Source organism: Eubalaena glacialis, chromosome 7, assembly GCF_028564815.1.
Source record: "Eubalaena glacialis isolate mEubGla1 chromosome 7, mEubGla1.1.hap2.+ XY, whole genome shotgun sequence".
Classification (NCBI taxonomy): domain Eukaryota; kingdom Metazoa; phylum Chordata; class Mammalia; order Artiodactyla; family Balaenidae; genus Eubalaena; species Eubalaena glacialis.
Window position 1 is genome coordinate 63659703 of NC_083722.1, and position 22824 is coordinate 63682526.

At 40.0% G+C, this 22824-nt stretch overlaps 1 protein-coding gene across 5 annotated transcripts in view; it reads left to right on the top strand.

Moving 5' to 3' along the window:
* Positions 1-22824, top strand: part of LRRFIP2 (LRR binding FLII interacting protein 2) — a 123027-nt gene that overhangs the window by 95610 nt on the left and 4593 nt on the right. For 4 of the 5 annotated variants that reach the window (XM_061196479.1, XM_061196481.1, XM_061196480.1 and 1 more), the window contains 4 exons: positions 1330-1422; positions 15036-15168; positions 16797-16846; positions 21791-21911. In XM_061196479.1, coding sequence (XP_061052462.1) covers positions 1330-1422; positions 15036-15168; positions 16797-16846; positions 21791-21911 — 397 coding nt within the window. Of the gene's footprint in view, positions 1-1329; positions 1423-3990; positions 4084-14655; positions 14758-15035; positions 15169-16796; positions 16847-21790; positions 21912-22824 lie in introns of all 5 variants that reach the window. The other variant, XM_061196477.1, reaches the window with a different exon arrangement.

Below are 22824 nucleotides of genomic sequence, written 5' to 3' on the forward strand. Positions count from 1 at the left end.
AGCAATTTGTTTCTTTCTCTGTGAACTGTCCATTTTTTTAGCCTATTGTTCTATATAATAGTGGGTTTTTTCCTCTTTATTTCTAATTTTAGAGGCTCTCTATATGGAAAGATAGTAAATATAAATTGTAAAAATTTTTTATTGTCATTTGTCTTTTTGCTTTGCTTATAGTGTTTTTTGCCATTCAAAAGTTTTAATTTTTATGTAGTCTTATTTGTTACCCCTTTCCCCTTCTTGCTTGTGGATTTTTGAGTCATTTTTGGGTAATTCTTACCCGCTCCTTGGTTATAGCAGTTCACTCATCTTTTCTCTAGTAACTGTATGTTCTTACTTCCTTTCTTCTTTCTCTCTCTCTCTCTCTCTGCCTGTCTTTCTCTCTCTCTTTTCTTTCTGTGCATTTGTTCTGGTGTATGGTACGAAGTTTGGTTCCAGTTTTCTTTTTCCATGTGTATATCCAGTTATACCAACATTACTCATTTAAAAGTCTATCTTTTCTCATTGATTTGAGCTGCTCTCTTTGTTTTGTTGTTGTTTAATGTACTTGTATATGTAATTGGGTCTATTTCTGGATTTTGTATTCTACTCCATTGGTCTGTATTCATGAGCCATTACAACATTGTTTTAATTGTATAATCCTTATAATATGTTTTAATATCTAGTAAGGTTAGCTTTCTTTGTTTTCATTTTGTGTTTTTCTAGCTTTTTTTTTCTTGTTTTTCTTCCAAATAAACTTTATAATCAACTTGTCTTACTCTGATGAGAAAAACCTGATGGTATTTTTATTTGGACTGCATTAAATGTATAGATTAATTTAGGGCGAAACAGGTATTTTTGTGATGCTGAGTCTTTTCATCCAAGAAGATGCCTTTCCATTTGTTCAGTCCTACTTCTCTGTCTTCCAGGAATGTTTTATATAATTTTCCTCATATCTATTTTATGTATATCTTGTAATTTTACATGTATGTATTTATTTTATTTTTTGATATTGTGTTTATTATATCTTCTCTCTAGGTTTCATTTTTAATCTGTGATGATTATTGAATTTTGTATGTTAATTTTATAACCTGTTACTTTACCAAGTAATTTCATTGTTCATTGTAATTTTGCCATTGATTAGTTTGGGTTGTCTAGATATATAATCGTATGAGATGAAAATTGAGAATTTTCTGAGCCTTTCCAAAGAATACAGAATTTTTCTAAGTTAACAATACATGGGCAGTGCAGGTGTGTTTCTGGAGATCACACTTAGCTGCTTAATGGTATATTGTAGATGTTCCAGTCTGTCATGTGCCATGATTTCTGTTAACCATATCATTTGTTTAATAACAGGAGTTAGAAAGGCAGAAACATACGTGTAGTGTGCTACAGCATAAGATGGATGAACTTAAAGAAGGCCTCCGACAAAGAGATGAGCTTATTGAGGTATGTACCTGAACTGTGGAAATACTTAATTTTGGAAAAAAATGCACTGAATTGGATGAGGGCATGTGTGTTGGGAGGGAAGGGAGTTAAAATGCCACAAACAAACTTGTCTCTTCACATTTGGCTGTACCCTAAAATCTTACAAACGTGAAACATGAAGGCAGGCTTAAAAAATTAATACTGTGAACCCTATAAATATTTCACCTTTTAATAGCAGAAGCTTTTATAATTGTCTTTTATTCCTAAGCATATTGTTTCCTAAAGATATCTTAGGAAATGGGCAAAAGGAAACATTACAGAGTACCATGATTCTTTGGAATGTAGTGAATGTTACATTTGGGGACATGATTCTTGGGGAATAAGAAGTTTGATCGTCGCTCAGGTAGGTGCATTTCTGAGATGGCTAAATGAAAAGAAGAAATTGTGTCAAGACGCCTGGTAGTAGACAAAAGGTGAAGGTTGCCCGGGGCTGTGACTCAGGTTCCTGAGGTGGAGGAGCTCTGAGGGCCACAGCAACATCCTAGGAGGGAAGGAGGAGTGTGGGACTCCAAGAAATCTTTGAAAGCATGTATCATCCTTTTGTGCCTGCCAGCTTGCATGCATCTCTGTTTTTCTTTAAATGTGGTTTTCCTCTTGAGATTGTCATTTTTTATAAATATGGGGTGAGGTTTGTTGGGAAGGGGTCATGCTCACTTTCTTGGTGAGGTTATCAAGCACGTCTAATGTTAACTTAGTGTTGATGCCGTGGTGATATCAGGAAGGCAGCTTTTTTTTTTTTTAAATCTATTTCTGATTCATTTTTTAAATTATTTTTTATTTTTTGGCTGCGTCAGGTCTTTACTGCGGCACACAGGCTCTTCGTTGTGGCGCATGGGCTTCTCTCTAGTTGTGGCACGTGGGTTTTCTCTCTCTAGTTGTGGCACGTGGGCTCCAGGGTGCATGGGCTCAGTAGTTGTGGCACGTGGGCTTAGTTGCCTCGGGCATGTGGGATCTTAGTATCCCAACCAGGGATCGAACCTGTGTCCCCTGCATTGGAAGGCGGATTCTTTACCACTGGACCACCAGGGAAGTCCCAGGAAGGCCAGCTCTTGACAACCCTGGAGATGCCACATGCATCACGCTCAACTCAGCCCTGTCCCTCGTCCTTCAGAACCACCCCCCCTTCCCTCCCTCTTTTTCTCTTCCCCCATGGGCCTGCCTCACTTAATCTCTCCCCCTATAAATGACTTTAAAAACCATTTAATAGAAGAAAAGAAGTGACTCTTTTTGTGGATTTGTGTTACTTTTTTTGTCATTCTTGAGAATAATTGACTTGAACATAGCCTGCTGAAAGCAGATAGAATTTTTGAATTCTAAATGCAAACACAGATAACCCTTTGAAAATATCAGATTACATGTGAAATTAGTTGTCTTAGTTTTTCGATATATGGCAAGAAGCATATTATCCAAACTCTGTATCCTGCTGGCAGTTAAAAATCACGTGAATTCTTCTCCCTTTTTGTCCTCTTTTGTGTGTGTCAATATGCCAGCCACTTGTTATTTCTTTTTCTAATTAAAATATGTACTTTTCCCCATATGATTTCCAAAGAATAATAAAACTACTTTGGGATCTGCTTCTCAAATTCAGTAACTTATGTTAGAATTGGTTAAGTGTTCTAGTTTTTAGTTTGATGATTGCATTTAAGAGCTATTTTAATGCTTGATTTTTACAATTTGTCAGTATGGTTTCCAATTTAAAAGCCCAGGGTGCTGGGTGTACAAACTTTAAAAACCTTAGTTTTAAGTATTTTTTATGTTTAGAGTTAACATCCTTCACATTTACTTATAACTGACTATGCCAAAATAATGTTTTTTTGGTCTTTAGAATGGAGAACCAAGTAGATGAGAAATGTATGAGTAGGGAAAGTGGAAGATGATAATTTACCAATAATGCATAAAAGAACCTGCTAAATATAAGAGAGTATAAATTGAGCATCAGTGCCTAGTCAGAAGAGTTAAGAATTGCTAAATGCTAAAAATCTAGTTTTTCTAAAAACTGATGTGAAATGTGTAATTTATGATGTTCTTGCTATCATAGATTCTGCTAACAGGAATTCAAAATGATTGAGCTATGTCCCTCTTGTAGTTTTTTAGTTCTTCTTAAAAAAATAGGGTTCAAAACTACTGCTTGTTGTCTGTGATAAGGATCATTTGTTCATAAGAAAATCTGAATTTCCCTCTCTAAAAGTGTAAGTTGTCCAGTGTTTGGGGGAAAGGCACGTATGAGAGGAAGAGTACATGTGTGGAGCTGGGTGTACACAGAAGCCCCAGCTGGCTTGCTGCCTCATAGCTGTGGTTGGAGCAGCTGCCCCCAGTCCCCTCGCTTGCTGTCATAGCGACACGGCGCCAAGACGCTGGATGTCATCTTTCCTTCTAAGACACTGGATGTCATCCTTCCTGTTGGTCATAGACTTTCTGCTTTTGTTAAGTTTCTTTATCAGCTTTATTTTTGTTCTGTTTTCCTCCCTCTAACCCCGTCCTCCTTTTCTTTCTGCTCTTTTATTACTTCTCTTCCCCTTTCCTCTGCAGGAGAATCAGCGTATGCAGCAGAGAATAGACACCATGACAAAAGAGGTGTTTGAACTCCAGGAGACACTGCTTTGGAAAGATAAAAACATTAGGGTATGAGATGAAATTGGGCTTTGGCCCAAAGCTCATTGATGAGGAATAGACCAATGTAAATTTAACTTAGAGATTCGTAAAATTCTGTCCTTTGACTATTTTTAGAGCATTTATACAGAGTGAAATATGAATAAGCAGAAGACAGAAACTTCCATGGGAAAACCTGATCCTATGCCTGGAAAGAGCTCTTCTCTCCAGCTGACTCTGGGCTTGTAAAACCTACAAGTAGGAACTTTCTAAGGAAGTTGTTCTTTATTTCCCCAGGATTTTTATGCAGAAACAGCCACAGGCATTTAATTCAAACTCTGTGGCTAATTTGATATCCTTACATTGTAAGAATTTGGATAAGAAGCAAGAGGATAGGGGGTGGGGGAAAAGTTATTAGCATCCCATAAATCTTTGGTGAATAAAATAGGAAGAGATTAAAATCATTTTAATTACGGAAGTGGATAGGAATGTAAGATTTGCTGGAGCTGCCAAACTATGATGTCACCTCTAATCATATCCTTGCAACTCCCCAAAGCAGGGGCCCAGATAAGGAAAAAGTCTTCAGTGCCTTTTTGCTAAGCCCTTCAGGTAGATTCCAAGGACACTGGAGCTGAAAAAATCCCTGCCAGTTCATCCCCTGTGGCCTTTTGACTGGCAGCCACCTACACCTCATGGCATATGAGCTCTCTGTTCCACAGAGGCTTAACTTGTCAGGGAAGGGCAGCGTGGAGGGAAAAGAGAGAAGGAAACCCTTGGCCTGAAGACATAGTTAGGAAGCCTCCTTTCTACCTGAGGTTAGGTGGGGTAGGGAGAAGCTGGCCAAAATCCCTGAGAGCACCTATGGTGGACAGGCATGGATGTGAAGCCCTCCAGATCACACCCTCCATAGTTAGGGGCATTCTGGTATCCAGGTCATTTCACACCTCCAAGGACCCTATCCTCTAAATAGACACTTGGGAAACAAAATTACTTGTTAAAGTGTGGTAGACCAAGAAGTTTTAAAGAAAGAAAGCTACCTTTTAGAGTTTCTGATGCTAAAATACCAAGTTCCTGAAATTCCATCTAAAGCTGGAAAAACCTTCTGAGGTATTAATTAACAACTCTGTTAAGAGTTTTGAATTGTGACTGTGAACTACTGATTCTATTTGAATTTTTTACTTGGACAATTTAAAATGAGATGTGAACAAGTGTATAGCACAAAGCAGGTAATTTGTAAACTTAAGTTGAAATCTGGTCACGATTTAGAATGGGCTTCTTTTAGGGTTTTACATAATTTTCTTTAGCACAGATCTGCAGGTCCATGATTTCTATTTTGTATACTTATCTTAGCATATTAAACTGATTATTTTGGACCAGCCATAGAAAACCACCAAATCTTTCAGTCCAATAGCTATTCAAAATAAAACAAAAATTTTTTTCTACCCAGAAGATGTACTGATGGTTACAGTATAAATTATTTGACTTTTAAATTTTCTTGGTATTATTGAATGAATAAGTGGGTATCTTCTTTATATGTAGTATATAATAACGTGTTCATTTGGCTTTTTTTTTTTTTTGGGGGGCGCCATTTTTCCAACAGCATTTGCTTACTTAGTGTCTGTGTCACACTTTTTTTTTAAATTTTTGAATTTTATTTTATTTATTTTTTTATACAGCAGGTTCTTATTAGTCATCAATTTTATACACATCAGTGTATACATGTCATTTCCAATCTCCCAATTCATCACACCACCACCACCCCCCCCCCCGCTTCCCCCCTTGGTGTCCATACATTTGTTCTCTACATCTGTGTCTCAATTTCTGCCCTGCAAACCGGTTCATCTGTACCATTTTTCTAGGTTCCACATATATGCGTTAATATACGATATTTGTTTTTCTCTTTCTGACTTACTTCACTCTGTATGACAGTCTCTAGATCCATCCACGTCTCAACAAATGACCCAATTTCGTTCCTTTTTATGGCTGAGTAATATTCCATTGTATATATGTACCACATCTTCTTTATCCATTCGTCTGTCGATGGGCACTTACGTTGCTTCCATGACCTGGCTATTGTAAATAGTGCTGCATTGAACATTGGGGTGCATGTGTCTTTTTGAATTATGGTTTTCTCTGGGTATATGCCCAGTAGTGGGATTGCTAGATCATATGGTAATTTTATTTTTAGTTTTTTAAGGAACCTCCATGCTGTTCTCCATAGTGGCTGTATCAATTTACATTCCCACCAACAGTGCAAGAGGGTTCCCTTTTCTCCACACCCTCTCCAGCATTTGTTGTTTGTAGATTTTCTGATGACGCCCATTCTAACTGGTGTGAGGTGGCACCTCATTGTACTTTTGATTTGCATTTCTCTAATAATTAGTGATGTTGAGCAGCTTTTCATGTGCTTCTTGGCCATCTGTATGTCTTCTTTGGAGAAATGTCTATTTAGGTCTTCTGCCCATTTTTGGATTGGGTTGTTTGTTTCTTTAATATTGAGCTGCATGAGCTGTTTATATATTTTGGAGATTAATCCTTTGTCCGTTGATTCTTTTTCAAATATTTTCTCCCATTCTGAGGGTTGTCTTTTCATCTTGTTTATGGTTTCCTTTGCTGTGCAAAAGCTTTGAAGTTTCATTAGGTCCCATTTGTTTATTTCTGTTTTTATTTCCATTACTCTAGGAGGTGGATCAAAAAAGATCTTGCTGTGGTTTATGTCAAAGAGTGTTCTTCCTATGTTTTCCTCTAAGAGTTTTATAGTGTCTGGTCTTACATTTAGGTCTCTAATCCATTTTGAGTTTATTTTTGTGTATGGTGTTAGGGAGTGTTCTAATTTCATTCTTTTACATGTAGCTGTCCAGTTTTCCCAGCACCACTTATTGAAGAGGCTGTCTTTTCTCCACTGTATATCCTTGACTCCTGTGTCATAGATTAGTTGACCATAGGTGCGTGGGTTTATCTCTGGGCTTTCTATCTTGTTCCATTGATCTATGTTTCTGTTTTTGTGCCAGTACCATATTTTCTTGATTACTGTAGCTTTATAGGATAGTCTGAAGTCAGGGAGTCTGATTCCTCCAGCTCCGTTTTTTTCCCTCAAGACTGCTTTGGCTATTCGGGGTCTTTTGTGTCTCCATACAAATTTTAAGATTTTTTGTTCTAGTTCTGTAAAAAATGCCATTGGTAATTTGAATGGGATTGCATTGAATCTGTAGATTGCTTTGGGTAGCATAGTCATTTTCACAATATTGATTCTTCCAATCCAAGAACATGGTATATCTCTCCATCTGTTTGTATCATCTTTAATTTCTTTCATCAGTGTCTTACAGTTTTCTGCATACAGGTCTTTTGTCTCCCTAGGTAGGTTTATTCCTAGGTATTTTATTCTTTTTGTTGCAGTGGTAAATGGGAGTGTTTCCTTAATTTCTCTTTCAGATTTTTCATCATTAGTGTATAGGAATGCAAGAGATTTCTGTGCATTAATTTTGTATCCTGCAACTTTACCAAATTCATTGATTAGCTCTAGTAGTTTTCTGGTGGCATCTTTAGGATTCTCTATTTATAGTATCATGTCATCTGCAGACAGTGACAGTTTTACTTCTTCTATTCCAGTTTGGATTCCTTTTATTTCTTTATCTTCTCTGATTGCCGTGGCTAGGACTTCCAAAACTATGTTGAATAATGGTGGCAAGAGTGGACATCCTTGTCTTGTTCCTGATCTTAGAGGAAATGGTTTCAGTTTTTCACCATTGAGAATGATGTTTGCTGTGGGTTTGTCGTATATGGCCTTCATCATGTTGAGGTGGGTTCCCTCTATGCCCACTTTCTGGAGAGTTTTTATCATAAATGGGTGCTGAATTTTGTCAAAAGCTTTTTCTGCATCTATTGAGATGATCGTATGGTTTTTATTCTTCAGTTTGTTAATATGGTGTATCACATTGATTGATTTGCGTATATTGAAGAATCCTTGCATCCCTGGGATAAATCCCACTTGATCATGGTGTATGATCCTTTTAATGTGTTGTTGGACTCTGTTTGCTAGTATTTTGTTGAGGATTTTTGCATCTATATTTATCAGTGATATTGGTCTGTAATTTTCTTTTTTTGTAGTATCTTTGTCTGGTTTTGGTATCAGGGTGATGGTGGCCTCATAGAATGAGTTTGGGAGTGTTCCTTCCTCTGCAAGTTTTTGGAAGAGTTTGAGAAGGATGGGTGTTAGCTCTTCTCTAAATGTTTGATAGAATTCACCTGTGAAGCCATCTGGTCCTGGACTTTTGTTTGTTGGAAGATTTTTAATCACAGTTTCAATTTCATTACTTGTGATTGGTCTGTTCATATTTTCTGTTTCTTCCTGGTTCAGTCTTGGAAGGTTATACCTTTCTAAGAATTTGTCCATTTCTTCCAGGTTATTCATTTTATTGGCATAGAGTTGCTTGTAACAGTCTCTTAGGATACTTTGTATTTCTGCGGTGTTGTAACTTCTCCTTTTTCATTTCTAATTTTATTGATTTGAGTCCTCTCCCTGTTTTTCTTGATGAGTCTGGCTAATGGTTTATCAATTTTGTTTATCTTCTCAAAGAACCAGCTTTTAGTTTTACTGATCTTTGCTATTGTTTTCTTTGTTTCTATTTCATTTATTTCTGCTCTGATCTTTATGATTTCTTTCCTTCTGCTAACTTTGGGGTTTTTTTGTTCTTCTTTCTCTAATTGCTTTAGGTGTAAGGTTAGGTCGTTTGAGATTTTTCTTGTTTCTTGAGGTAGGCTTGTATAGCTATAAACTTCCCTCTTAGAACTGCTTTTGCTGCTTCCCATAGGTTTTGGGTCATCATGTTTTCATTGTCATTTGTCTCTAGGTATTTTTGGATTTCCTCTTTGATTTCTTCAATGATCTCTTGGTTATTTAGTAACGTATTGTTTAGCCTCCATGTGTTTGTGTTTTTTACGTTTTTTTCCCTGTAATTCATTTCTAATCTCATAGCGTTGTGGTCAGAAAAGATGCTTGATATGATTTCAATTGTCTTAAATTTACTGAGGCTTGATTTGTAACCCAAGATGTGATCTATCCTGGAGAATGTTCCATGTGCACTTGAGTAGAAAGTGTAATCTGCTGTTTTTGGATGGAATGTCTTATAAATATCAGTTAAATCTATCTGGTCTATTGTGTCATTTAAAGCTGCTGTTTCCTTATTTATTTTCATTTTGGATGATCTGTCCATTGGTGTAAGTGAGGTGTTAAAGTCCCCCACTATTATTGTGTTACTGTCGATTTCCTCTTTTATAGCTGTTAGCAGTTGCCTTATGTATTGAGGTGCTCCTATGTTGGGTGCATATATATTTATAATTGTTATATCTTCTTCTTGGATTGATCCCTTGATCATTATGTAGTGTCCTTCCTTGTCTCTTGTAACATTCTTTATTTTAAAGTCTATTTTATCTGATATGAGTATTGCTACTCCAGCTTTCTTTTGATTTCCATTTGCATGGAATATCTTTTTCCATCCCCTCACTTTCAGTCTGTATGTATCCCTAGGTCTGAAGTAGGTCTCTTGTAGACAGCATATATATGGGTCTTGTTTCTGTATCCATTCAGCAAGCCTGTGTCTTTTGGTTGGAGCATTTAATCCATTTACGTTTAAGGTAATTATCAATATGTATGTTTCTATGACCATTTTCTTAATTGTTTTGGGTTTGTTTTTGTAGGTCCTTTTCTTCTCTTGTGTTTCCCACTTAGAGAAGTTCCTTTAGCATTTGTTGTAGAGCTGGTTTTGGTGGTGCTGAATTCTCTTAGCTTTTGCTTGTCTGTAAAGCTTTTGATTTCTCCATCGAATCTGAATGAGATCCTTGCCGGGTAGAGTAATCTTGGTTGTAGGTTCTTCCCTTTCATCACCTTATCATGCCACTCCCTTCTGGCCTGTAGAGTTTCTGCTGAGAAATCAGCTGTTAACCTCATGGGAGTTCCCTTGTATGTTATTTGTCGTTTTTCCCTTGCTGATTTTAATAATTTTTCTTTGTCTTTAATTCTTGCCAATTTGATTACTATGTGTCTCAGCATGTTTCTCCTTGGGTTTATCCTGTATGGGACTCTCTGCACTTCCTTGACTTGGGTGGCTGTTTCCTTTCCCATGTTAGGGAAGTTTTCGACTATAATCTCTTCAAATATTTTCTCGGGTCCTTTCTGTCTCTCTTCTCCTTCTGGGACCCCTATAATGAGAATGTTGTTGCATTTAATGTTGTCCCAGAGGTCTCTTAGGCTGTCTTCATTTCTTTTCATTCTTTTTTCTTTATTCTGTTCTGCAGCAGTGAATTCCACCATTCTGTCTTCCAGGTCACTTATCCATTCTTCTGTCTCAGTTATTCTGCTATTGATGCCTTCTAGTGTAGTTTTCATTTCAGTTATTGTATTGCTCATCTCTGTTTGTTTGTTCTTTAATTCTTCTAGGTCTTTGTTAAACATTTCTTGCATGTTCTCGATCTTTGCCTCCATTCTTTTTCCGAGGTCCTGGATCATCTTCACTATCATTCTGAATTCTTTTTCTGGAAAGTTGCCTATCTCCACTTCATTTAGTTGTTTTTCTGGGATATTATCTTGTTCCTTCATCTGGTACATAGCCCTCTACCTTTCCATCTTGTCTCTCTTTCTGTGAATGTGGTTTTTGTTCCATAGGCTGCAGGATTGTAGTTCTTCTTGCTTCTGCTGTCTGCCCTCTGGTGGATGAGGCTATCTACTTGGCTTTTTTTAATTAAACTTTTTAAAAATGTTTGAGATCATTGTAGATTCATATGCAATTGTAAGAAATAATACAGACATCTTGTATGCCCTTTACCCAGTTTTCCCAAAATGTAACATCTTGTAAAACTATAGTACAACCAGTGTATTGACCTTGATATAATCAAGATGCAGAACCTTTTTGTCACCATAAGGGGTCCCTCCTGTTGCCCTTTTATAGCCATATCTACTGCCTCCCCTTCACCATCCCAGGTGCTGGCAACTGCTAATCTGTTCTTCATTGCTATAATTTTGTCATCTTAAGAATGTTATATAAATGGGATCGTACAGTATGCAGCCCTTTGGAATTACATTTTTTCACTCAGAATAATTCCCCTTAAGATTCATTCAAGTTGTTTCATGCATCAGTAGTTTGTCCCTCCTTTGACTTAAAAAAATTTTTTTTAATTGTGGTAAAGTACAAAAAAATAACAGAAAATTGACCATTTAAATTTAAGTGTAGAGTTTGGTGGTATTAAGTCCATTGACATCGTTGTGCTACGTCACCATCATCCATCCATAGAACCCTTTGCATCTTGCAGAACTGAAACTGCCCATTAAATAGCAACTCCCCAATTCCTCCTCCTCCAGCCCCTGGCAGCCACCCTTCCACTTTCTGTTTCTGTGAATTTGACTACTCTCGGTACCTCATAAAGTGGAATCCTACAGTATTTGTCTTTTTGTGACTAGCTTATTTCACTTAGCATATATCCTCAGGGTTCAGACATGTTGTAGCATGTGTCAGAAGTCCTTCCTTTTTAAGAATGAATAATATTCCAATGTATGCTTGTACCACATTTTGTTTATCCGTTCATCTGGACGCTTGTTTGCTTCCACCTTTTTGCTATTGTGAGTAATGCTGCCGTGAACATGAGTTTGCAAAACTCTCTTGGTGATTTATTTTGAGTATGTACCCAGGAGGGGAATTGCTACATTATATGGTAATTCTATGTTTAATTTTTTTGAAGAACAGCCATACTGTGTTCCATAGCAGCTGCACCATTTTATCTTTCCACCAGCACTGTAGAAGGGTTCAAGTTTCTCTACATCCTTGACAACATTTGTTTTCTCTTTTTTTCTTTCTTTCTTTTTTTTTTTTTTGATAGTAGCCATCCTAATGTGTGTGAGGTGGTCCTCCCTTGACTTTTAAAAGACACATTTAAAAATATGATCTGTGACTACCTATCATTTGTCTCTAGCTTCATTATCAAGATTTAAATTTAGTAACTCCATGAAGGAACATGGCCATTATTCTCATATTAAAGTTCAGTTTTCTTTAGTTCTTTCATTGATCCTAGTGGTCGTACCTCTAGCACCAGTGTAGTTCTGAGCACCCAGTGGTCATGTGTATGATCAGTACATATGAAGGGCTTGTGTATCCCTATAGCCCAGCATAAGGCTCACACCCATTCTGACTAAAGATATTTGTGCCTGTATGTAATTATAACCTGTTGTCCAAAAGTTCAGCCTTTCAGGCTTCTTGACACTAGAATTTGAGGTTAGGTCAGGGGTAAAGAATTATTTAGATCTCCACAAGCATGTACTTTTTACCCTAAAAAAAAATCTGTAGGAACAATTATGGAATACAAACACAAGGGTAGTGATTATATGGTCAGGTAATACAGAGGATTTCAGATCCAGTGTGAATACATTTGGTCCAATTATAAGGTACTTTAGTAGTCTTCAAACTTTGTGGTGAAATGGAAGGATTTGCAGGATGTATTTTATTTTCCCATCCATAATTATGGGAAGATGAAATTTAAAAGTCCAAAAGTAAAGATAAAATCTGCTATAAGATTGGGAAGAGGAACAAATGGCATGTACTAGCATTTGGTAGAATTCTGAGTTTCAAATTGGTCTGTTCCTAACGGGTCTTTTGTCTCCAGTGGTGTTTCTACAGAGCATGTTGTGACAGTGGTTGCTGACCCAGTTACGTGTGGTGACGCATGGCACGACTATGCACACAGATACCATAACCCAAAATAGCCAACGCAGCAGAGATGAGAGTGGCTGTCAGTAGATGGGAGAGTATTGCTTGGGCTTTGTTGTCCTAATGTTACACTTGCTAGTAATGTAATGGAGTGTTAATATTAGCTTGGAGTGGTAGAGTAAGTGCCTTATGGTGCTAGAAACGCAGATTGTTAACTTACACACAGACTCTAGACACATAGTATGAATGTAAATTGTTGAAAGGAAGTTAGATGTTCATGTTGCAGTTTGGGCAGGTAAGGAATAGGACTTGCCCTGTGAACTACTTTTCCAGTACTATCTGGGATGATAGTAAGGGAACATAATTGTGGCCTTCATGGGGCGACAATAGATAAAGAGTATGCAAGGGCTTTGGAACCAAAAAGAACTGGATTCATTTTCTGGCTTTACCAGTTACTGTGACTTTGGGTAAAAACGTAGCCTTTCTGAACCTCAGTTTTCTGATCTGTGAAATGGGCATAAGGAAAGTACAGGGTATATAAGGGAGAAATTAAATTAAAAATATATGAGAGAAATTATATGTATATTTAACACCTGGAGCTACACAATTGGCAGTTGCTATCATCCAGTATTTACTTATTGGTTGGAAAATAGGATTATAATGATTTAAAAAGTTGTCCAGCTATTCAGCAGTCAGTAACTAAGCAGTTAGCCCACTTCTAAACTCTGTAAACCAAGAGGAAAGTTACCCGTTGTAGTTTAACTTCTTGGATTAATGGGAATGCTGGTAGAAAACATTAAATATAGGAACAAATGTGCAGAGAAAGGCTTTTTCAAATAGCCCAGCTGTCAGATACCTGCACAGACTGCTTATCCTGGGTGGGTTCTGAAGTATGGGGTATTTTATTACATAGAGTAACAATATGTCATTGTTGACCAAACGTGTGTTTCTGCTTCTGCACCGCTGTCCTGAGCTCTGACAATGTGAGATTTAGGCAATGGTGGGAAAAATGGAACCCAGTCTGGCTTTTCCTAAGCCTTGCTTGCATCTTACACACTGCAGGCAGGGTGCTTGACACTGAGTACTCCTTTCAGCCTGTGCCCATAGGATGCTGCTGTTATTATCCCCTTTTCCAGTGAGGAAACTGAGGCATAGGTCAGTTAATAGGTGCCAGGACTCAACGTCCTGATTCCAAACCCATATTCTGCTACCTGCCATAGGTGGGCTGTATTTATTTTGTCAGTATTTTATTTTGGTTTTTCACATTTTGAAGGTATATCAGAAAACCAAATAACCCTTAGTTATTATTTTGTTAATTAAATTAACAAAAAACAGATCCTTGAGAATTTTGGGGGGGAGATTAGCTATTTTTAATTAAGCGGTATCTGAGGAATATTTTACCATACTACTTGGAGAACAATTACTATGGCCAGTATTTAATTAAAATACCTTGTATATATACTGGTTGTTTTCCTCCAGAACTAATTTTTATTTTTAAAAAAATCAAGTATATTCTTGAATATACTTTAACATGAAACGTGGGTTTTTTGGTCTACCAAACAAACATGTACTTAGGAGGTTTGTAAGGAAGACTTTATTTTAGTATTACTACTGTCTTCACTTCCTTTTCTTAACTGAAAAAGAAAGATTTGTTTTCTTGCCTGATGTGATAAGCATGTTTTGCCAAATTTATGCACGATTAACCACTTACTATTAAAACTTTCTTCTGGAGATAGATACCCGTATAACTGTGTATTTCCTCCCATATCTAACTGGTTGTTTCCAAAGCTTTTAATGCTTCCTTGTCTCCTATGCCTTTATCTTTTTTGAATTTGAATTCGGTACTTCTCTGCTACCTTTCACTTGCTCTTTTTCTGTGCCGTTCTTTCTCTTGCTACCCTGTCTAAACCAGGCCCTAGAGAAACAGAAAGAATACATTGGCTGCCTTAGGAGTGAGCGGGACTCGCTCAGAGAGGAGCTGGCCGAGCTGAAGGCAGCAGTGGAGACGGGAGAGGTACGTGAGCTCCCCCGCGCGCCAGGCCCTCACTGCTTTGTTCCTCCTTCCTTCCGTCCTGTCCTCTTTCCAGCCTGAATACAAAGCACAGTGTTCACTCCTCAGCCCAGATTTGGTAGGTGTGAGTCCTGTCTCTGCAGAGCTAGATTCCGTGTAGCTAGTGCTGACCAGGTGTTCCCGTGGCAGGCATGTGTTGTCGCAGGGTCAATCGCCTCACTGCCGTGTCCTCCTTCCCTGGGGGCCGTTTTTTGTGATGGTGGGTTTCTTCCTCTCCGCAGAAACATGGCTTAGTCATCATCCCCGACGGCACTCCCAACGGCGACGTCCATCAGGAGCCAGTGGTCGGAGCCATCACTGTTGTGTCTCAGGAAGCCGCTCAGGTCTTGGAGTCGGCAGGAGAAGGGCCACTGGGTAAGACACCGGCCACTGAATTAACTTGGATTAATGCTGTCCTTTTGGACTTCCAGCTTGTTTACATCCTCTCTTGGAAAACAAAAACACACCAGGGCTGTCTGAGCCTTATCTAGATCCCTAACAGGAAGAAATCTGGGCACACTGTCTTCAGACATCCTTGACCTTGGGAAACCAGCATTGGGGTCATTGACAGGCAGTAAGTGTAACTGTAAGGCCCGTGGTTGGAAGCACTGTGGGTGTATACATGTTGCTTTTTCACTTAAATATAACCTTCTGCAAAGAGATAATCCAGCACATCCATCTGGGGGAACCAGTGGGCTGGTTGACAGCTTCCAGAGTATGTGTAAGTTTCTTCTTCCTGGAGCATCTGGTTTTCTGTTCTGCTACTCATGCCAGGATTTTGTAGCTCTTTGCCACTTCATTTCTTAAGGCAACAAACAGACGACCAAGAAGATATCAGAGGAGTGTTATTCCAGAGCAGGGCTTCTGAGCCTCTTAAGGGCTAAGCCTCTTAAATTTGACCCCTTGAGAACCTAATGACACCTGTCTCAGGAAACCACTCAGATGCCCATCTATTGCCTCCACTAAGATTCCTATTCTAGAGAAGAAGAATGGCACAAGTAGATACTGTATCACCAGCTCACTTTTATATTAAAAAATGATCTTTTTTTCTTCTTTGTCTTATTTTCATATATATGTAGGTTTCCTAGAAGAATAGATATACTATAATATAAAGGGGGGCGGGCAGCCACAAAACGTTTTAAGGGCACATTCTCTAACGTACAGAATTCTGGAAGTGTAACTGTCGAGAACTTTGATAAAGCAGAGGATGCCGGCGAGGTGAGTGAGAGCTGCCGTGGGGAATAGACTGAGTGTACAGCCACGGGCAGCTCAGATGGTTTTCTCTGCCTGATGGGAGGTGCTGAAACATTTGGCCATGACCTTGGTGGATTGTGGGGAGCGCTGGCTGGGTGTCAGGTGCTTTTGTAAAAAACTCATCTGTAGGTGTCCCCTCAGTCCAAGGGGCCTATTTTAATGCATGTTGGGAAGAAGCAGCCCTCCCCTCAGGCCAGGAGTGAGCCCTAGCAATCCTGCTACCAAGCCTCAGATGGCTCTTGACGGCCCACATCTTAGAGTTGGTCCCCTTCCCTCCCCCAACTAGCTTTGTGGGCCTCTGCTCCTTCCATCATTGTGTTCCTCTGTTTTCTTTGCTCCAGCACCCCTCTCAGGCCCATTCTTAGCCCCTGCCTTCTCTCCCATAGTTTGTTTTCTCCTACTAAGGGCTTAAGAGCCTGTGGGAGTACCCTTGGCTTTGAGTTGTCTGTCTACTGGTAAAACTTGCAAATTTTTGAAACAAGGAAATGATCTTTGTACTTCATTTTGTCTTCAGATGGAAAATCACTGCTCTTGGGAGCAAATGTTGTATTTAGTGCCCTGATAAATATCAGTTGTGTGGAAATATGTGTTGAATAATTAAGTACTTTTCCTTTCACCATTAAAGCCTTCATGTCTTGATATTCAGAGCTATGAACTGTTTATCAGGTAATGTTTGCTATTTGTGAATTTGAAGAATCATTTTAAATTGTTTATATATTACAACATTACAAATTTTTCATTTGTTTTAGATGTAAGGCTACGAAAACTTGCTGGAGAAAAGGAAGAGCTACTATCACAGGTAAAGGTATTCTTCTCATTGGAAGGGGATGTTAATTGTAACTGACTAAATCATATGGTAAAATGTTAGCAAACTAAAATGTACACTAGAAAGAAATGTGCTTGTTTCAAACATCACTACTCAAGTAAGAGTTGAAGGATAAAAAGATAATTCATCTTTGTTGTCTCCTGTTCTTTAAAAAAAAATTACAGGACACGAAGTTTAAGGAGTCAGATAGTTCTAAAAGCCTGTTCTGAGGACAGAAGTGCCCTGCCCTGCCCTCTCCCCGCCTCCAGCCCCGACCATCCCGTTTGGTTCCTTTAGTTGATTCTTGTGGTGTGTACCGCCCTTGTATGCTTCTATATAACATGCTTATGTTGCTTCTTGATTGTTCTGTTTAAGGCTGCTCTGTTGACATCCCTCTATGGGACGTAAGGATTTATCTTTCCTTCATCCCCTCTCCCTACCACTCGCATGTATACTTTCCATCCCCACATCCTCCTAATAAAGGAGCAGTGAGATTCCAGTCTGTTTACGTTATCAGGACTCTGTAAACACTGCTCACAGTGGAGCCATGGAGCATTCTAGGATTCATCTCCTTCACAACTCCTTAGTTAGCCTGAAGTTAGTATTGTGGTTTTTCTTGTCATTTGCTTGGTTTCCTATGTATTTGTTACTAATCTAGCTGCAGACTCTCCAATAGTCGTTTCAGTCCACTCTTGGTGTTTTCAGATGCATCAAGTATTCCCTCAGTTCCATCTCTTTTGGTTCTTGGTGCATCTGACTCACCCCTTGTGAACTTAGAGGCTCGCTTCCCCCGGACAGAGACATGACCACCTTTCACCATCATCTAGAGTTTCCTTTGCCTGTGCTCCAGGCTGGAGCAGCATCTTATGCCTCCCTCCTTCTGTGTCCATTCTCTTATTCTGGTACATCCCCCAGTAGCTTCCTGAGGAAAGAGTTTGGGGGCTGTAAATTTTTCTTAATTTTGCAGGACTGAAATGTCTTCATTTTGTCCTCTTACTTGATTAACAGTTTGATGGGGTTATAGAATTCCTCGTTGTAATCATTTTCATTCTTTTTTTTTTAACTTTATTGGAGTACAATTGCTTTACAATGGTGTGTTAGTTTCTGCTGTATAACAAAGTGAATCAGCTATACATATACATATATCCCCGTATCCCCTCCCTCTTGTGTCTCCCTCCCACCCTCCCTATCCCACCCCTCTAGGTGGTCACAAAGCACCGAGCTGATCTCCCTGTGCTATGCGGCTGCTTCCCACTAGCTATTTTACATTTGGTAGTGTATATATGTCCATGCCACTCTCTCACTTCGTCCCAGCTTACCCTTCCCCCTTCCAGTGTCCTCAAGTCCATTCTCTACATCTGCATCTTTATTCCTGTCCTGCCCCTAGGTTCTTCAGAACTTTTTTTTTTTTTTTTTTTAATAAATTGCTTCATTGTCTTCTGGCCTCCTGCACGGCTACTGAGAATTTCAAGGACATTTTGATTTTTGATCTTTTGTCTATGACCCGTTTTTCCCTCCCTGGCAGCTTGTACCATACTCTCCTTTCTCCCTAGGGTTCTGAGATTTCAGTGATGTGGTTTGGAGTTTTGCATGAATGCATTTATTGTGTGTGTTTCTCCAGGCACATGTAGCTGCATAGATATAGGCATGGAGTGGGTAGAGAGATTTTACCAGGTGAGCATAATAGGGCAGAGGAGGTGAGGGCTTGTGCGAGAGAGTGACGATGATGGACCTGGAGATTAAACTGGGTAAGGAGGTTTGAGGGAAATCCAGGAAGACATCAAGGCACAGCAGAGAGAAGATGGAAAAAGTGGTGCCAGTGGGGTTGAAGGATTTTTGGAGTTGGGTCCAGAGAGAATGAGCTGGAAAGATCAAGAGTAGTGGTTAGAGAGAAGATACATGGAACTGAATTCGGTAGGGACTGCTGTTGTCTAGTGGTGAGATCTGGTATATGACGGTGGGAGCGAGAGGCTGAGGGCAAGGTGGGATAGGTGGCAAGATCCTTGCTCCAGAAACTAGAGATCCGTTGTAGGAGAGATCCTACTTAGATGTATTTTGAATTTGCCAACAATTAAGGCAGGAGTAGCCTGGAGAGCATGTGAGTTAGCAGCTAAAATGGTGACGAAAGAGTGGGGAGATGGCAATGATGAGGGGGGTTAGTACTTATAATCTGAAGTGATGCGATTAGGAACTGCATTAGGAATTCAGGGAGGCTAGAGGGAGAAGAGTTTGTAACAGCAAGGAACGCAAGAAGACACCTGATCCATTCTCAGGCTCAGTGAGAGGAGGGCTGAAAGGACTGCCAGGCTGCAGAGGAAGCAGGCCCCTCAGGGGGAGGGCAGGTCTCTATTAGAGCACGGACGGGATGGGGTAACGGGGATGCACAGAGAGGATGGAGGATAGTCCAGAGGGTGCAGTGCAAGAGTGTCAGGCTTTGGGAAAGGTTAGGAGATGAAGATAGAGTAGGGCTTGTACCGGGCCTTTTGGGAAGGAGTGCAGGAAAAGGGAGGACAAGACTTTTCGAGATGGACATTGAACAGGAATGATTGAACAGGAATGATGGGGATGATGAGATTAGTCCCGGTTGACCCGAGGCAGACAGTGATGTCGTGGTTGAAAGGGCAGAGATGTCTGGGAAGCACAGATTTAGTCCCAGTGCCGAGCTCGCCCTTTCTCCATCAGGGGAGGGGCAGACCTGGTCCCAGTGCCGAGCTTTCCCTTTGACCCCTGTGGATGGAGCCGAGGACAGCTGGGGAAGCCACCTGGAACTCTGAGCACGCACTCACCTTTGACCCCTGATGATGAAGGACGCAGGAGGCGTGGGGACGCTTGGTCTTGGTCCGGAGGTGGCCCCCTGTAGGAGAGGGCAGACTTGCTCTGATTTGTGCTCCTTCCTGGATCTCTGATGATAAGAGTTGTAGGCATTTGGAGAAACACGACTTTGATTTCTGATTTGGGGGTGGCGAGGGGGATTAGACCTCGGGACAGATATTCTTATTGTTTCTCTCCTGTTTTTCCATCCCTTTTCGTCTCATTTGTTCTGCTTTCTGAAAGATATCCTCAACTTTATCTTCGCATTTTTATTGAGTTTCTATTTCTGCAGTCATTTCAAGGATGCAGATGTTTTCACTTATCTCAGAGGGTATTGATAGGCTGGTTGGTTTGCTTCCTGATTCTTTTTTTCTATCTGCATAGTTTGTTTCCTTCCAGATGTTCTTTTATGTACATTTAGTTGGTCTTCAGTTTAAAAGTAGAGGACTAAAAAGCTGGTGGGCAGCTCTGAGCTTGTGGGTAGGGCTTGTCCAAGCTTCTGTGAAGCTTGATGTGGCTGGGTGTCTTACTGGGAACCTTAGATGTGGTTATGTTGGTCTTTTATTTTAGGCTAGTCAGAGAGTTCTAAAGAGAGAGATCCCCATCCTGTAAAGAGAGAGGTCCCGTCCTGTGCCTGAGCTACAGTCCTAGCTGTGTGCAGTTTGGGAACTGAGGGTGGACCAGAGGCCTCAGCATGCAGTTCATTTCTGCCCGTCTAATCTTATTTTCCACATGTGAGGCTCTTGTCTCCAACTGGGCCTTCTTTTTTCCCAACCCAAAGTCCCTCCTAATTTTATTTTTTAGTTTATTTTGTAAATTAAAAAAAAAAAAACCTTTATTAGGTTATAACTGGCATAAAGTAAGCTGCACATACTTAAAGTGTACAGATGTACATACCTATATTAGTTTCCAAGGGCCGCCATAACAAAGCACCACAAACCGGGTGGCGTAGAAGAACAGAATGTCCTCTCACTTCACAGTCTGGAGGTCAGAAGCCCTGTGTCAGCAGTGTGGGTTCCTTCTGAGGCCTGTGACAGGAAGTCAGTTCCAGGCCTCTCTTATAGCTTCTGGCATTTTGCTGGCCATCTTTGGGGTCCCTTGGCTTGTAGATGACATTCTCTGTCTTAGCACATCTTCCCTCTGTGCCTGTCTGTCTCTTCATGTGGCATTCTTCTTATAAGGACACCAGTCATATTGGACTAGGGGCCCACCCTATTCCAGTGTAACTTCATCTCAACTAAGTGCCTCTGCAGTGACCGTTTCCAAATAAGGTCACATTCTGAGGTACTGGGGCTTAGGACTGCAAAATACGAATTTTGGGGGGACAGTTTAACCCACAGCAATACCTGTGAAACCATCACCACAATCAAGATGGTGCAAATATCCATAACTTCGCCAAAGTTCCTGTGTCCCTTTGTAAACCTTCCTTCCCTTCCCACCTCCCTCCCTCTCTCCAGGCAACCGCTGATCTTTTTGTCCCTTCAGTTTGCATTTTCTGGAGTTTTTCACGCAGCATATACTCAGTTTGAGATTCACCTTGTTGCTGCACGTATTAGTAGTACGTTCCCTTCTTTGGCTGAGTAGTAATTCCATTGTATAAATCGAGTGCAATTTACTTATCCGTCTCTTGATGGACATTTCAGTTGTTTCTTGTTTTGGGCTATTAATGAATAAGCTGCTATGAATGGCCTTTATTTTGGGTAAAATAAGGTAGATTATGTAGCCGAACTCAAAAATATATTTCCAATTATTTCTGTATACAGTTTTTCTAAATAAGAATATTTAACCTAACTCTAAACAAGAAACCTCTAACTGCCTATGAATTTTCCATTTTTAATAAAAAATAACAAAAAGAAACCCCTAAGATGCACTTTTCCACAGACCTACACAAATAATAAAATACGGCTGTTTTAACTGGGACACCTGGTCCTGGAGCTTGCTCCTTTTGATAATTAGTTCGTAGCTGATCTCCAGCACCTGAGCACAGCGTGCCCCATGGCAGGCACTCCAGGAAACAGTTTCTGAATGAATGATTTGTGGCCTTATTCTAAGATGTGGCCACCAGGCCAAATACCTGTTTCATTTGAGAGACTGGATCTCACTGATAAGCCTTTACTTCCTCTTCAGGTTAGAAAACTGAAGCTGCAGTTGGAGGAGGAACGGCAGAAGTGCTCCAGGAGTGATGGCACAGCAGGTGACCTGGCGGGACTGCAGAATGGCTCGGACCTGCAGCTCATCGAAATGCAGAGTAAGGCTGGGGCCGGGCCGCCCGCTGACCCGCATGGGACTGTGTCCGGGGCGTGGTTGTGAGCAGGCTGTTAGAGCCTGTGGTTCTGAAGACTGGTTAGTGCTCAGCTGGACTAGAAAAGCCATCCTGGTCAGTCATGGAACTGAAGAGGTTTCTACTAGGCTGTGTGCTTCCTGGGGTGACAAGGCCTGAGAGGTAATGCTCTCCCCGCTTCTTGGCAAAGTGATTTCTAGAACATTTTGCAAATAGTGACATCATGACACTATCCTTTTCCACATCCCCGGGTCATCTGTAAGCACCCTTCCTAATGACATGTTTTTCTATGGAATTTATCTTAGATAACTGGAGGGATATATTTGGAACTAACTCACACTACTATGGAGTAGCTTCAGAATTTTCCCAGAAGTAGTCTTGTTAACCCAAATTAATCTTTATTAGATGGAATTTAAACCAAGGCCACAAAGTAAGCCTACTCAGTTTACCCAAATTATTTCAGTTTTTCTGCCTTTCTACTTTTGACCCCATATTATTTTACAGTGCCTACAGTATTCACAGTAATCCCCACAGCGGGGAGATTTTAGCAGCCATTCGTATACAGTTAGATAATGTATAATCACACAGGGGAGACTCTTTTTCAATTTGAATAAGGCTTTTCTGATAACTTATTTTAAAATATTGGTTATTCCATGGCCCTTTCATCTAAATATTCTGAGTTAGGCCAAATAGACAAGCCTTTTTGGACCAGGCTTATTAAAACTAACTTATTACTATTAACTTTTGAGGTTAGTATCATTTCCTCTATTGGATATCAGTTGGAACCCTTGTGATAGTTCCTGATAAATATTTTGTTCTAGAAATACCGATTTGGCGTGGAGGGTAGATGAAAAGAGGGGCATAACAAAAGGTAGGCTGA